We start from the raw sequence: 16235 nt of genomic DNA, 5'->3' as shown, positions 1-16235 counted from the left end.
GACCCACAATCATTCGCACAGCCTTCACGTGATCATAACACTTGAGCGTATTTATTTACACCCAGTTCTGTCGTACAAACCACTTTAGATGGTTTCGACTCATGTGTAGGCATACTTGTTAAGCTATTGGTTGAGTCGTACATGTCATATCAGATGACTCCGGCTAGATGGATGAGCTATAGATTCAGCCGTACAGGTCATATTAAGTGACTCCAGTTGACATACCATTTGCATTGATTTATATCACCTGGCTTACATATTTTATGCTGAGATATTTGACATGGCATATATGTGGATTTTGCTATTCCGAGCATGGTTTTGATATACGTATGTATTCTATTTTTTGAGAAATTATACAGGTTTTACAGCGAGAGGTTATTACCTTTGATAAGTGAAATGGTTTTGAAAAGTTTTGTTTTTACCCACTCACACTTCCTGTTTTGCGCCCCTCTAGGTTTTAGGTAGGAGTGCTTGTTGGTGGCTTACGAGGAATTGACGGCGGTTCTAACAGATTATCACTAATGTAGGACCACCTCTGGTATTGTATAATTAGTACTTGTCCTGTTGGACTGCACTTAGGCTACCTATGCTCTGATTATGGTGTATCACACTTAAATATCGGGATTGCACTTATATTTGCTTAATGTAAATTAGCTAGCTTGGTTCTTAGTTATTCACATTTCTTTATATCATTATCATTTCTGCACTGCGCACATGGCTACGTCACTCTCACCTGATGGCCAGCACGCCTTGATTTTGGTTTGGATGTGTCAGTTTGACCAAGCCCTCACAATTTTGTTTTTGGGAACTCACACGAGAACTTCCCAGTGGATCACCCATTCTGAGAATGCTCTTGCACGAATTCGCTTAACTTCGGAGTTCCTACGGAACCCAAAGCCAATGAGCTCTCAAAAGGCCTCGTGCTAGGGTGGAGTCGAACCCTAAATGTAGTGAGGGCCCGGACCGGAATGTGACATTAATTGCAAGAAAGATAACCCAAACCGTACGTAGAGTTACGCTAACAATTGTAATGAAAATGTAACAAGGCAGTCGTATATGAGGGTGCGGGTGGATCACCTTCTTTTTAGAGTATGCAGAAGTTGGTTAGGAGCTGTTGTTCAATAACCCAATACACAAAGGCATGAAAGTCGAAAGGCTACACCAAAATACCTTTTTTTTCCTTTTATGTTTTCTGGATATTTTATACAAGAACTTTACGAGCATAGAATGATTTTTGTGTAATTATTGTCAATGAACATATTATGAAGTGTGGTTACAATATTTCGTAACTTTTAAGTGTAACAGAATATTAATAGAGGTAGGGATACATGTATGTGATCTAATTTTTCAATATTTTAGTCGTTTATTTTACATTATATTGAATACAACATAATATTATAAATTTCTGACCAGAAACTTGTCAAGTTAGATAGATTTGCAAAAGGATTGGTTAAGACATGATCCTTATCTCCATAATACAACTATGCTTTACTAAATACTATGGAAAGGTTGATTTTGTTTTTGTTTTTAGAAACCACAACCAACTTTAGTTTAACTGTTGGGTAAAAACTCAAGTTCTAAAAATAAAATAAACTAACAATTATTCAACTTTTTTTTTTTTTAAAGTCCAACAATTATTTAACTATCAAAATAGCAAAAAATATTTTTTTATTTGGAATAAAGTTAATTAGCTTTCTTTTACATTCTTTTTTTCTTGTTATTTTATACACTAGCAGAGAGCACACATTTTGTGTGTATGAACAAAATAGGTATATGATTGTCATTTTCTAAAAAATTGAGGGTAAAATAGGAAAAATAGGGATATGATTGTCATTTGGTCAAAAGGTACAAATTAAAGCCTCTTCAACCATCCACCTCCTCCCACATTCTCCTCAAGCGCAACTGCTTCAGTTCATTCAAACTATCCAAAAAACATCATGATTTCACTTACATGTATGAAAAAATGATGGTGGGATAATTTCTCTTAATAAGTGCATATTTTTTATCTTATGTAAATATTTCAATCTAAAATTACAATTTTGCCCTCCTTATTGTAAATATTGTGTATCAAAAGTAAGGGCAAAATAGGGAAAAAAGGGAAAAAAGTTCAAAAGATACAAAAGTACTATTTTGCCCTCCTCATGTCAACATTGTGTATTCAAAAGTGAGGGCAAAATTGGAAGAAAAGGGGAAAAAGTTCAAAAGATACAAAATTACTATTTTGCCCTCCTCATGTCAACATTATGTATTCAAAAGTGAGGTCAAAATTGGAAGAAAATGGGGGCAAAAAGTTGACAATCCCTCTTCTCTTAATAGAATAGATAACTAACATTTTATCGCATGCTCATGCGTGTAGTAGTTTCCTTTTTACATGCTATTCTTTACTTGTAATTTTTAAACTTTTTATTTTTGTTTCAATTATTTTTTATTTAAAAATTAAAGAAATAATGGAAAAAAAGCTGCCCACTGCGACAGTAATTTTATTCTATTAGTTTGAATTAAAAAAAATTTAATTCTTTTATTTTAAATCCTAATTAGACAGGTATATGTTTGGATTATGAATGATTCACTCTTGTTGCCTTTTGACTTTACTTATTTTAAAATCGTAACTAGGGAGGGATATTTTTTAAATTACGAATGACTCAACCTGTTTGCCTTTATACAATCATATGCCATGCATGTGTTTATAAATTTTGAAAATAAAATTTACAAAGAGAGAAACTATGAAACGGTTGCCAAAGATTTTGGGTGACGATCATCAAATGATTTTTTATCACTGAAGAGGTTGTTCATATCTTTGGCGACTGTTTCCAGATAACTATTTCGTCACCAAAAGTTTATTTTATTTAGGAGAAAAACGTGGAAGAGAAAATGAGCGAAACTGATATGGTTACTTGGCTGTGAGGCTATGAAAAGAAGCAATAAAATTATTTTGCGTTCAATTTACTATATCGTTTATAACTTTTATTTTGGTCATTTTTTTAGTTTTTTTGGTAGGGTTTAATTTGGTATTTTCACCCTCTCTTGGTTAAAAAGAAAAGTTTTGTCAATAAACTGTATAAATATAGATTAATTTTTAATTATTTTACACTAACAATAATTTGTTTAATTATAACAAAAAATATTTTTATGTAAATATGAAATAGTATAAATATTAGTTGGAAAATTGTGGATAACTGATCTAACGGTAACAAGGCAAGAAAATTAGCAAAAATGAAAACAAAAAGGGAGCTGTGAGTTGTGGGCTGTGACTTGCAAGGCTGTATTGGATATTTTGAGCAAAGACAAAATAAAAAGAAAAGAGGAGGAAAAAGAAAAACGGAAAGAGAAAAGAAAGAGGAGGTTTGTTTTCTGTTTTCTGTTTTCTTTTTTTTTTTTTTCTTTTCTTTTTTTTTTTGAATTTAAAGAGAAACAAAGAAAACAAAGAGAAGGAAGAAGATAGAAACAAGGATTTTTAGAGAGAGAAACAAAGGCCTCTGTGAAAGAGCTTTGACTCTCTCTCTCTGTGCAAATCCATGGCATTTTCACACCTTCAATTCCTACTCCTTTCATATTCTTCTTCCCCTTCCCAAATCTTTGGTTTCTTGCATTAATTTACCTTGAAATCTCATCTGGGTCTCCTTCAAAATTCCAAAATTTGAAAAAACCGTAGGTGGGTTTTCTTCTTCTGTTACATTTTCCCATCTTTTGATTGTTTTTGTTTTGTTTTGTGTTTCTATATTAAGAATCAAGGATTTCTTATTTGTTTCTGCATGAATATTCCACATTTATAAATTTGGTTTCTGCCAAAACTAAAAATCTTGGAGCTGGAAATGTTATGGAACCCAAATGTGGAATTTGCCATTAATTTTCTCTGATTTTTTTTTTCCGTAATTTGCCGTTTCAAATTTTAGTTTATTGACCTTTTTGCTCAATTAGGTCCTCAAGAAATCTTGAGAAAAGATTGGAATTTGTGAAAATTTTTAGGGTTTGATTTCATGGGAAATTGTTGTGTAACCCTTGGCACACCTGGCCAGAATAAGAACAAGAACAACAACAAGAAGACAAACCCATTTGCAACAGATTTTGGTGGCATTAATGGAAAAGATGGTGATGGCAAGCTATTGGTCTTGAAAGACCCCACAGGTCGAGACATTTCGGCCCAATATGATCTAGGACGCGAACTTGGCCGAGGTGAATTCGGGGTAACATATCTGTGCACAGAGACATCCTCAGACGAAAAATTTGCGTGCAAATCAATATCAAAGAAGAAGCTTAGAACAGCCGTCGATATTGAGGATGTGAGGAGGGAAGTTGAGATAATGCAACATTTGCCTCCACACCCAAATATTGTGACATTAAAGGACACTTATGAAGATGATGATGCGGTTCACATTGTGATGGAGTTATGTGAGGGTGGTGAGTTGTTCGACCGCATTGTTGCTAGGGGTCATTACACAGAACGTGCTGCTGCAGGCGTAATGAGGACGATTGTTGAAGTAGTTCAGGTTGAGTTTTGTTATGGTTCTGTTGTGTTATTTGGTTTGGTAATACCAATGGTTCTGAAATTTGATAGTTACATGCTTATATTAGATTTGATATAAGCATAGTTGTCATTTGTTATATTCTTGTTTAGGGTAAAGGTGATTCGTATAACATTCTATGAACTTTAAATGGTAAATGGAGAACCATAAGGTGAGTTGAATGTCCTCCGTCCATTTTTATTGAATATTCTCTATATTCACTTCAGCAGTTGGCTGTGGTGCTATATGTTCTGTTATTTGGTTTAAATTTCTCACTATTGGTTGTTAAATAGACGGACAATACATTCATTGTGTTTCATTCACTTAAATGTTCTTTTAGGTGATATTTTGCTGACATTTGAACCTTAAACCTTTGTATATAATAACATGTTGCAGCTTACTATAATATGACTAGTTCATGTGCATTTGAAGATATTTGTCCTTGCCTAATACGTCTCTTTCTCCTCTCTCTTTTTACGTGTTAGATTGAATATCTACTAATTCTATCTTTGCTGACACTAATATTGATCTTTGATTTTCTGTGACTTGGTGATGATGTCTACTCTTTTTTGTACCTATGTTACTATTAATTATTCTGATTTATTTATGTGCATCTTTACGTTGCAGATGTGTCATAAACACGGAGTAATGCATCGTGATCTCAAACCAGAAAACTTCCTATTTGCAAATAAGAAGGAAACAGCCTCTTTGAAAGCAATTGATTTTGGACTGTCTGTGTTCTTTAAACCTGGTATTGCACTGCTTTAATATTGCCTGTTTAATGATTTTTTTTTTGAAATTCTGTTTTATCATCATATATCATCTATATTTTTTCGGTTATTATGAAAACAGTGTAGCTAAAGGTTGTCATATTCCACAGGTGAGCAATTTAATGAGATAGTGGGCAGTCCTTATTACATGGCTCCAGAGGTTTTGAAGCGCAACTATGGACCCGAGGTTGACATCTGGAGTGCTGGGGTTATCCTATATATTTTACTTTGTGGTGTTCCACCTTTTTGGGCAGGTTTGTGTCTCGTCCTATATTTCTATCTTTATTCTTTACAACTACTATATGGGGTTGTAATGTTTTTGCTTATCAAAGATCCATGATTTACATCAACTTGAACAAAAGTGTGCCTGCTAGTGTATTCATTTGCTTAGTTTATTAGTATTTCTTTCTCATAATGTTCAAAAAATTTCAACTGTAGAAACTGAACAAGGGGTAGCACAAGCAATTATTCGATCCGTCATTGATTTCAAGAGGGACCCTTGGCCTAGAGTTTCTGATAATGCAAAGGACCTTGTGAAGAAAATGCTTGATCCTGATCCAAAGAAGAGGCTGACAGCCAAGGAAGTGCTTGGTAATTATACTAATATGATATCATCCGTTTACCAAACATTTATTGCCTTACATGACATGGTAATCCCAATTCTTTTCATGTAGATCATCCTTGGATACAAAATGCCAAGAAGGCCCCAAATGTCCCTCTTGGGGAAACTGTGAGAGCAAGGTTGCAACAGTTTTCCGTAATGAACAAGCTGAAGAAAAGAGCTCTTGGGGTAAGGTTTTGAGTTTACTTATTAGCGTGCATAATAATTGAAGGGTTTGATGTTGGCTACTTGTATGTTGTGTTAAAGTTGGCCCTATATTCTATGTCTGAACTCTTGAATATTTCATCCATAGGTCATAGCTGAGCATTTGTCAGTTGCGGAAGTAGCTGGCATAAAAGAGGCTTTTCAAATAATGGACACTGGTAACAAGGGCAAGGTAACCATAGAAGAGCTACGAAGTGGGATACAACAGTTAGGGCAAAATATTTCTGATCCAGATCTTCAAATACTAATGGAAGCTGTAAGTATCAATTTGTGCTTCGCTAACTTGCCTTCTTACTTGTCAACTGAGGTTTGGATGATAAATTGCCCAACTCTGCACCATGTTACATCCTGATAAACAAACTAAAAACACTAAAATAATGGAAAAAAAAGAGGGAAAAAAAACGTTTCACGAGAGAAAAGAGAGGGGTTGGTTCAACATGTTAGTTCCTTTGGGGTTTTTACAAAGTAACTAATTGATTTCTGATTGCTACAGGCCGATGTTGATGGGGATGGAGCTCTGAACTATGGAGAGTTTGTTGTTGTTACGGTTCACCTTAAAAAGATGGCGAATGACGAGCACTTACATAAAGCGTTTGCCTTCTTCGATCAAAACCAAAGTGGCCATATAGAAATTGAAGAATTGAGAAATGCTTTAACTAATGATGTTGACATAGGTGGTGAGGAAGTCATCCATGCGATTATGCATGACGTGGACACAAATAAGGTTAGAGTTACCATTTTGATACAATTAACTTAAAAAGCTTTATCCTTCATCCAAAACGTTTTATTCCAACACACATGCTTAAAATGTTTTCAGTCTCATTTTTTTTGTCGCTTAGAATGTGTTCACCTTCTAGTGAAAAGCGTTGAATCATGTTAAATGTTTTCAGTTTGTAAGATTACTTTGTAATTGCATTTGTTATGTGCATGTGTCAATTCTCGTAATCAAGTTATGTTTATGCATCGTTGATTCATTGTCATCTTGCAGGATGGACGGATAAGTTATGAGGAGTTTGCTGCTATGATGAAGGCTGGTACAGATTGGAGAAAAGCATCTAGACAATATTCACGGGAAAGATTCAACAGCATAAGCTTGAAGTTGATGAGAGAAGGGTCTTTTACAGTTAGCAATGAGGGTAGGTGAACCTACGTTCTTTTTTTTTTTTTTTTTTTTTTCGAAATAGCATTATTTGAAATTAAATGATGTTTAAAAAGATAAAGATTCCTTTGTTGGAGGGCTTATGAAATGAATTAATTTTTTCCCCATAACTATGAATAAGAGTAATTTATTTTTGAGGTAATTGCATGAAGAAAGAAAAACTACGAGTTGTAAAATGTCAATTAAAAGGCTTTTCAACTATAATCTTCCCCAACTTATGCATTTTTAATTTTTTTAAGACAAGGAAAGACCAAGTTTGATTTGTTTTAATTTTTGCAAAAGCTAGTTATTGTTGCTTAATTTGTTTAGTTTATAATGGTTGTGAAAATTTAATTGTAGCATGATGACCAAAACTCAGTTGTCGATGTGTTTTGAATGGGTATCAAATTCCTTGCCAAGGTGCAAACGATTCATGTCTGCTAGTTCTTCGGCAGACTCTAGTTGTCCATCAGGTCTTCATCAACCACCACGATTGCCATCTTACCTATCGCGAATCACATCTTGAAAAGAAGCTGTGCCGGGTATCCAAAAACTTAACCCTAAACCCAGCTTTAGGTATACAAGGTCTGCAACTGTTAAGAACCATGAAAAAGCCTGTGAGGGGAAAGGTTAAAAAAACAAGGGAGGGTTGGAATTGTTGTATATATTTCTCAGGTGCTTTTTCGATTTGGTAAATATTATTTGGTAGTTTTGTTAGAATGTAACAGCCGAAAACCCTGGATTGTAGGATACGTTGAAGCATAATAGAATTGTTGAACATTTTGATGGGAGAGAATTCTTTGTTTGGGAAACTTTGAGGACAGTACCTATGATGTATCTATTTGGTATGAGGTTTCAAGTATGAGGCTTTTAGAAATTCGTTAACAAGAAGGTGCTCCACTAAAATGTTCTTTTTTATTTATTTTTTTTAAGAACAAAAGTAAATATTATAAACCCCAAGTGGGAATTGAACTCTTTTATGACTCATTTACTAATCTGTAAATAAATTGAGGGGAATTAAATTGAGGAGGAAACAAAATTAGATTTTTGTTAAGTTTTTTACTAATCTATTTGGAATCGTAGGAAGAATGATGTTGGTTCCATATAAGTTACTTACTAATTCACTTGAATCAGAATTTTAATCTAATTACTAAATTGCCTTTATTCAAAAAATTATTTCATGCTAATTAATAAAATTAAATTTTATATCATTAAATCCATCTTTATAAAATTAATTAAGGACTCCTTTTTTATATATTAAAAGATGATTACATTTGCCCCGTCTCTATCTCTTCCCCACACCCCTATTTTCATCCTTTATCTTTTTTTTTTCCTAGCCACGCAACCTTCCTACCACCCCGGTCTTCCTCACCCCCTACCCCAATAGCTTGGCAATTCCCGGCCCAACGCTTAGCAAGCTCGTTGGAGGAGGTGATTTTGGTCTTGGTCCACTACCTCAGGTAGGAGTTTAGGCAATCGGATTCTGCACTGAAAATCCAGAAGGCGTTCAGGGGGTTCTTGGTGAGGAAAAGCATGAGGAAGATCGCCACCATCAGATGAGGTCGGTGAGATCGAGAAGTAGATTTCGAAGGGGGAGACGATAGATTTCAAAACGAAGCCTTATAACTTCTTGTTGAAGTTGGAGTCAGTGAAGGGCGTCGATTGTGAAAGATGATGACAACAAGAGGAACAGAAAGCTGCTGGATACGATGGTAGAAGGCAATGAGATGGCAGGGTATTTTGGGAAGAAAAGTTTGATTCCGGATAAAGCCTTCTCCTTATGATCCAAATACCACCCATATCTCTGTAATCTAATTCCGGAATTCGATTCTGCATATTAGGTAGACCCCACCCATTGTTTTTCAAGGAAAACTAATGAAAAGGACTTGAAAACTTTGAGTTTTAATGATAAAATAAAGGTAAAGTGAATAGTACCAAGATTGACTTTTTAGTGTAAAAATATGGTTTAAGTGAACAGTACCAAAAGCTTTTCGTTAAAGTTCCCTTATTTTTACTCACCAAATGTTAGTAAACACTGGAATGCGTCAAAAGTAGTGCAATTCTGTTTCTCCCTACTCTTGTCCCGTTTGGTAAACACACCATTATAGTATATAGGTTTCATTTTCACTTTCTAGGTATATTATTGTTTTTCCCCATTCAACGATGGTTGATATTAATGCTTATTTATTGATCTTCTATTTGAAATTGTAATTTAGTCTCATTTTACTCTCTTAAATTGATTTTATCTCATTTTCCCCACTGAAACTGTCATTTTCGACTCATTTAGTCTTAGTTCACCCCATTTTTATCCATTCTGTTAAATAGACATTAAATTAAAGGGTAGTGTGGACGTTTCATTTTTGACACCGGTAGAGATAAGCCACATGCTTTGCGACATGGCACTTACCTGGGATTTTGGTTGATTACAACATTTATTAGACTACATGTGAATTGTGGCAAGAAATTTGGGAAAATTAGGGTTAGAAAGGAATTTAGGCTTGCGAATCTAACTTGTGGGACCATGATTTTCTAGGGGCCCGAAGTAAGAAGGATCGGAATACTTATAATTAGTAGTCCAGTCATAGACTCAACGACTTCTATCACAAATTTGCAGGGACGAATTAGCTATACCACCATCATCCTGATCTAGATAAGTGAGCAAAGTCAGTCAACTTCATCGAGATTGACCATTCTTATTTTGCAAGATACAGAAACCTAATCCCGTATAGATTCAGCCATGTTTCTTATATTCTTGAATATTCCTACAATATAGGCATTTTGCATACGCCACAAGTAATCACACTCTTAAGATGATGCAATATCTACTCTTAGATATCATTTGGGATTCTTCCTGTTTGATATGGATTCTGTATCCTAAAAGGGCCCTCCTCGACTGGTATAAATACGCCATTCTAAGATTCATCTCTAGTAATGCAATAATTGCATACTCTGTTCTCTTACTTGCTGCTTGAGTTTCATATATTGCTTACAAACTTGAACATCGGAGAGCCTTTGGCCAACACGCCACTGTGCCAAGGTTACTTTACATTTTGTTCATTGTTTCACACTTAGTTGAGTTTGTGCATCTCCTCCCTTTATGGTGGTGCACGAATTTCATTTCAATAATTGATGCTTTCATTGAGAGTGAACCCATATACCTCGGACCAAATCACTTTACCACAATCATGTCTGCATAAGAAAGTTTAGTTAACACTGGCATTAACATCACAACGGAGAACAATCCATTGCCCACCATCTCTACTACTCTCGGCGTGAGCAATTAGGTCCCTGACACCTTGGCCATCTTAGGGAACACCAATGCTCCCAATGCTAGAACCCATCCCACCATGGATCAGATATTGAATACCTCACAGAATATCAAAATTGACGAGTTGTAGAAGACCTACACAACTTCTCTAGCAGATAACCACACTCCATTTGTTTGCAACCTAATAAAACTTAACGTAAGACTGAACTCCAATGGTAAGAACGATTTAGGGTCAGGTTAGGTTGACTAACAAAACTATCAAATTACCAAAGCATGGAGTGTGCACATACACCAATCTATTTTGGCAAAGTTGCAAGTAGTTCAATGAAACTCATAAGCCAGAACTATATCAACTAGGTACTAAGATTACGATACAATTTATTCATACCGAGTGTAATACTATGTATATTAGAAATTAATTATATAAACACCAACTTGTATTTGACACCATGGATGAGATGCAAGTCAGTCTTCTACTCCCACTACTCAATAGCTCCCTTATTGTGTAAATAGGTCTCAGTAATATCTTAGGGTTTTTCACACATGGGAGCAGGGGCTTGATGCGAACTAAGTAAGCACACAAATTAAAACATTCTTGTGACAATTGTAGTATATGAATAAGTAGGGATCGTTCTTAACCGGGGATTAGGAGGGATTGCAAAATCACTTGGAAACTAACTCAAAAACGTAAAATAAAGTTTGAAACACTAAACTAGACTCAAAGAATGCAAAACTAACAATAAAACACTAAAACAAATCAAAAGACTCAAAACAGCCCCCAAACACTCACAACTGCCTTAAAAAAACTTTATGGGCAGTTTTGAGCACTTTGGTGAATTTGGACGAATTTGGGTAATAAAATGAATCAAAACACTTATAAACACAAACTAAGACACTTTCTAACTAAATTGGACACAAAAGTAAAGGGGGATTGAGTTTTTTACGAAATTAATTAAAATGCACAGATTGTAAATTAGGGCAGATTCTAAATATGAATGTAATGAGAATATGGATGAATGCTAGCTAGAAGGTTCTTCTCCACACATGTCACACTTGCATACACTTTGATTTTCAGTTGGTCTTTCGATAAATTATGAAACTCAACACCCCGGGTTAATTAGGTCCGCTTAAATTAACCGTCAAGTTTTCCTTAAGTTAATGAATTGGATGGGTTAGCGCAACGCAATTCAAAACAGTCTCTAAAAGTCCTTTACGTGAAAAGCACAATAAAGATACAATCAAAGATCATTAAGCATCATGAAAACTATAAGTGTTGACGAGGCATTCGTTACTATGATGAGCATGAAACTAGTGCCAAGAATTCATTTAACGCGATTGTTTATAAGCAACCTCCACTACGTGTGAATATAAGTTCATAACTATTAGGTGAAACTCACTTATATTCTAGCGTCATATTCATGCATGAAAATTAAGCGTGCACTCTCAATAAACATACATAAATAAGTTATCAATCAAACAGTTAAACAAATTGAATCCACAACTTATGAAATTCCAACCAAATGTAATCAATTCATATTGCAAGCAATAACATGGTTTTAAATCACCCCCTAGCTAATTAGGGGTTTAGCCTCTCATGTTCACAGAAAGAGAAATACAATTGAATTTAAACATAAAGCACAAAGGATTGATTACACCTAGAACGCCCAACGAATCCACGTGAATTGGTGCGCGTCGAAGCTCCTCTTTCCTCTTCTCCTTGCTGCGGCAGAGATGGTTTTGGATGATTTTGGGTGAATTTCTGGGTTATAGATGGGTTTAGGGTGGTTTAAGGGTGCGGCAATGGTGGTAGAAGGTGGGGGATGGTGTGGAATTGTGTGAGGAGTGGTGGAGATGGTTGGGGCAAGGCTTGGAAGTGGCTGGAATGGAGGGGAAGGTGCACGGGTTTTGGGTTGAATGGGAGAGATTCTGTGATGGTGGCTGCGGATTGAATGTATGAGAGATGTGTGATGCACGGGTTTGAAGGATGAAAATGAATGAAAGGGGGGTGACGGCTTAGGGAATTAATTGGAGAGAGTGGCTGAATAGCTTAGGGTTAATGGGAGTGACGGCTTGTGAATGAATGGGGTGTGAAGGTGGCTGCTTAATAGAATAGATGGATGAGATTCTAGGTTGAATTAAGGGGTGCGGCTGAGATGGATTTAAAAGGCTTAGGGTTAAATGTGAATGATGGTGACTTGCGACTGAAATGGATTTAATCAAATAAATGGATGGGAGTGTGACGGCTAGAGAGGGAATTAGGGTGGTGGCTGAAAATATGAATTAAAGTGAATCAATTAGGTCGGCTAGGGTGAAATAAAAGGGTGAAAATCTGAGATGGTTGTGGGGTGACGGCTAGGGTTAGGTTAGGGTGAGGGAAATAGGGTTTAAGTGAATGATTTTGGACACAAATGCCCCCCTTGCACGGCAAGGGAAGGGGAGAAAATAAAAGGGCACGGAAAAGGGTTACAAAGTGGCTAGGGCCTTCGTTTTGTGTCCTAAAGCGCCTACAAGGACTTCAAAGTGGCTAGAAAATACGGACGTTTAAGATTAGGAAAGGTTACCAAAACGGGAAACTTTGGGTTAACTTTCCTAAAATAGGAAACCTTGTTTGAGTAGGATTCCTCGTTTTGGTAAGAATTCATCGTTGGAGTAGGAATTCGTCGTTTCTTTAAGTCTTCAACTCATTCATTCCTCTTTCGCTCCAAAAGACTCCAATTTGCATCTTCTTGCACACTTTGGCCTTATAATCTGACAATACACAAAAGTGGCCTTAAACACTAAAACAACTAAGTAAACACAACATAAATGCACGAGAACAAGCTAATTAAGTCGCATGAATATGCTCCTATCAGGGCTATAACTTCATATATATACTGCCAAGGTTACACAACCGGCCTATTAACAGTTGTGTATCCTTATCACCTTAATAATGAATGATTTGTATCATGATTCAATATCTTTGCATTCAATCTTTATCAGGATTTCTTTAAGTTAGTTGCATGGAATTAAGACTCCATAGTCCTTACGAAGTAGAGATTAACTATACCACTTGTACCACAAATAACTTAAGAATCAAGTTAGCTGTTATCCAAGTAATATCAACTAACACTCATTGTCATTCACTAGGACTTTACATTCTCCCACTTAAATGTCAATGAGAAATCTCAAATCACAAGGACTCATGGTGATCACTGAGCCTTAAAAATTTGCAACCAACTTCTCTTGACAACGTGTCACTAAAAATTGAATGTCGAACAAAAGAAAACAAAGAACAAGTCGGTTGCACTCTATGATTACATGCACATTTAACTTAAAGCACAATGTTGCCATCAAAGTCATGATATCAAGAACCATTAACCAAAACAATGGTTCACAAAATAAGCACATTAGCTATTAAGATAAAACATGAATGAAAATATCAAAACATATTAGCTGCTAATTGAACAGAAATAACTAGAGTACTGACTAACAAAATAAACATATTCAAGCATGACTATCACAGTTAATCTAGTGCTTACTCCCACTCATTAACTGATTCATAAATCTCTCTAACCCCATTTTGAAAACATGATTCTTGAATACTTCCACTAGTAGGGCTTTAGTCATGGGATCATCCACCATAAGAGTCATGCTTATATGTTGAATGTTTATGGTCCCCTTCTTACTTTCATCTCTCACCTTCAAATACTTCATGTCCATCAGCCTGTTTGCCAAAGATCTCTTGTTGTTTTTCGAGAAAAATACAACTGCTTTATTGTCACAAAATAGCTTCAATGGTTTGTCAATTTTGTCCACAATTTCCCATATGTGGATGCAAATTTCTTCCTCCTTGATCTTGGACAAAATTGCACCTACAAAACAAATAACACCTTAGGTCAAGGCCAAGAGCCTCCACGCGCCCACGATGAATTGGGGGGGGGGGGGGGTGGGCTTTGGCGGAAGAACCTCCGATGCCAAAGTTAGAATTTAGAGAGAAAAGTGTTTGAGAGTTTTGGAGAATTTTAGCAAGAGTGAAGACCTAGCTTTTTAGAGAAAAATGGGGTTCAATATATAGAGCATGGCCGGTCCTCTGTGGAGAAAAGGTGGTCGGCCCTTTGGGGTATTTTTGGTGTGTAATGGGTGATTAATTGGTATAATGGGTGATTTAATTGGTGATTAATGGATTAATTAGGAAATAAATCCATTAATTAACCAATTAACCTAATTTTTATGGAATGTTGTGAAGGTTATGTAATGATTGCTTTGTAGAGAATTGGAATGAGGAAGGATGAAATAATTTTGAATTTGTTTACCTTCTTTGGGCACTTTTGACTTGGTTGAGGGATGATTGCCTGCTGCTCGCGCGTAGGAATCCTATTATGCCTCAAGGGTATTTTTGTCCTCCTTTATCCAAAAATTCATGTGTCACCTTGTGATTATTTTTGGCTCCACAAATGCCCCCGCACCTGTTGGGTTGCTCACAGGAAAGGTTAGCAGCTGTAGAGATCTTCTTGCTTTAGGAAACTTAAGAATGCTTCCTATTTTGATATAGATTCCCTCTTTAATAGGAAATTAGATCCTTCTAGGAAATGGAAATAAATTTGTCTCAAAGCCTATTTAAGTCCACCTTAAGTGGGTTATTAAATCAACTTTGAAGAGCAATTTATTCTACCCTACAAAAGAGAAAGAGCTTAGAGGATATTTGTTCCCCCTCCTCTAGCAATCTTTTACATCTTGCCCGTGCAAATGACCATTTTTCGTTGCTTTCTTCATCTTCTCCATGCTGCACCGATGTAAGAAAAATTTAATTTTTCTTGTCTTCTTCTTGGATAGTGCTGTCGTGAGGCAGCCGTCGGGGTGGTGTGGCACGTCGGCTAGCAGAGGCCAGGATTTGGCTAGGCATGGGCCAAAGAGGTGGTGTGGCAGGGGCCATTGCTTGTGCTGCTCAGCTTGATTGAAGTCAAGGATTGACTCGGCATAGGCTGAAGAAATGGCGTGGCATGGGTTACGATTTGGACTGCTTGCCAAAAATGAGGAAACTGCTTGAGTTTGATTTCTTAGCTGCCATAGATGGAGCAGTCAAGGATGGAACGGCCAAAATCGGAGCTGCTGAAGATGAAGTGTTGGATGAGCAAATTGTTAAATGCAAAAAATGGTTGCTGCCCCCTGACCATTTTGCTTCCTACTGGATCTTCAAGTATTCGATCCTTTAAGCCATGTGGCTTTCTCGCACTGGAGAACTTACCCAGATGGGTGTCAGGGAATTAGTTTACCCTCTCGTACTGGAGAGTAATTAGTTTACCCTCTCGCACTGGAAATCAATTAGTTTATCCTCTCGCACTGGAAAGCAGACCCATATGGGTATCGGGGAATTGGTTTACCCTCTCGCACTAGAAAGCAATTAGTTTATTCTCTCACACTGGAGAGCATACCCTTTTGAGTGTCGGGGAATTGGCTTACCCTCTCGCACTGAAGAGCATGGAAATCATTGTCGTGAGTACAGCTGAGGAAAGCTGGACTGCTGGGACAACCGAAATAATCCTTAGCCTGCCCCCAATTCTTGGTAGTTAGGCTTGGTGTGTCCTTTTGGTACTCGTTTCTCCCCAGCGTGCTATTAGGCTAAACTGCTACATTTTTCGAAACAGAAGTAGTCTTTATATCTAGCAATCTATATGAGGTAGTCCCTTCTGCTCGATCTTGTCATTGAAAGATGACTCGCTCATGTTGGTCATGTCTTATCGGAGCGTCTTGT

At 36.5% G+C, this 16235-nt stretch overlaps 1 protein-coding gene across 1 annotated transcript; it reads left to right on the top strand.

Moving 5' to 3' along the window:
- Window positions 1-3892: 3892 nt before the first annotated feature.
- LOC103963810 (calcium-dependent protein kinase 8-like) lies at window positions 3893-7570 on the top strand. The gene is made up of 8 exons (XM_048590338.1): window positions 3893-4487; window positions 5130-5253; window positions 5383-5526; window positions 5711-5863; window positions 5947-6062; window positions 6187-6354; window positions 6592-6822; window positions 7087-7570. The coding sequence occupies exons 1-8, from the start codon at window positions 3978-3980 to the stop codon at window positions 7240-7242; spliced, it is 1602 nt and encodes a 533-aa protein (XP_048446295.1). The 5' UTR covers window positions 3893-3977; the 3' UTR covers window positions 7243-7570.
- Window positions 7571-16235: the final 8665 nt, after the last annotated feature.

The sequence above is a fragment of a genome, unplaced genomic scaffold, assembly GCF_019419815.1.
Source record: "Pyrus x bretschneideri cultivar Hongxiangsu unplaced genomic scaffold, Pyrus_bretschneideri_v1 Contig31, whole genome shotgun sequence".
NCBI lineage: Eukaryota > Viridiplantae > Streptophyta > Magnoliopsida > Rosales > Rosaceae > Pyrus > Pyrus x bretschneideri.
The sequence above is the reverse complement of the archived record's forward strand: the minus strand, read 5'-3'. Positions and strand labels throughout refer to the sequence as shown.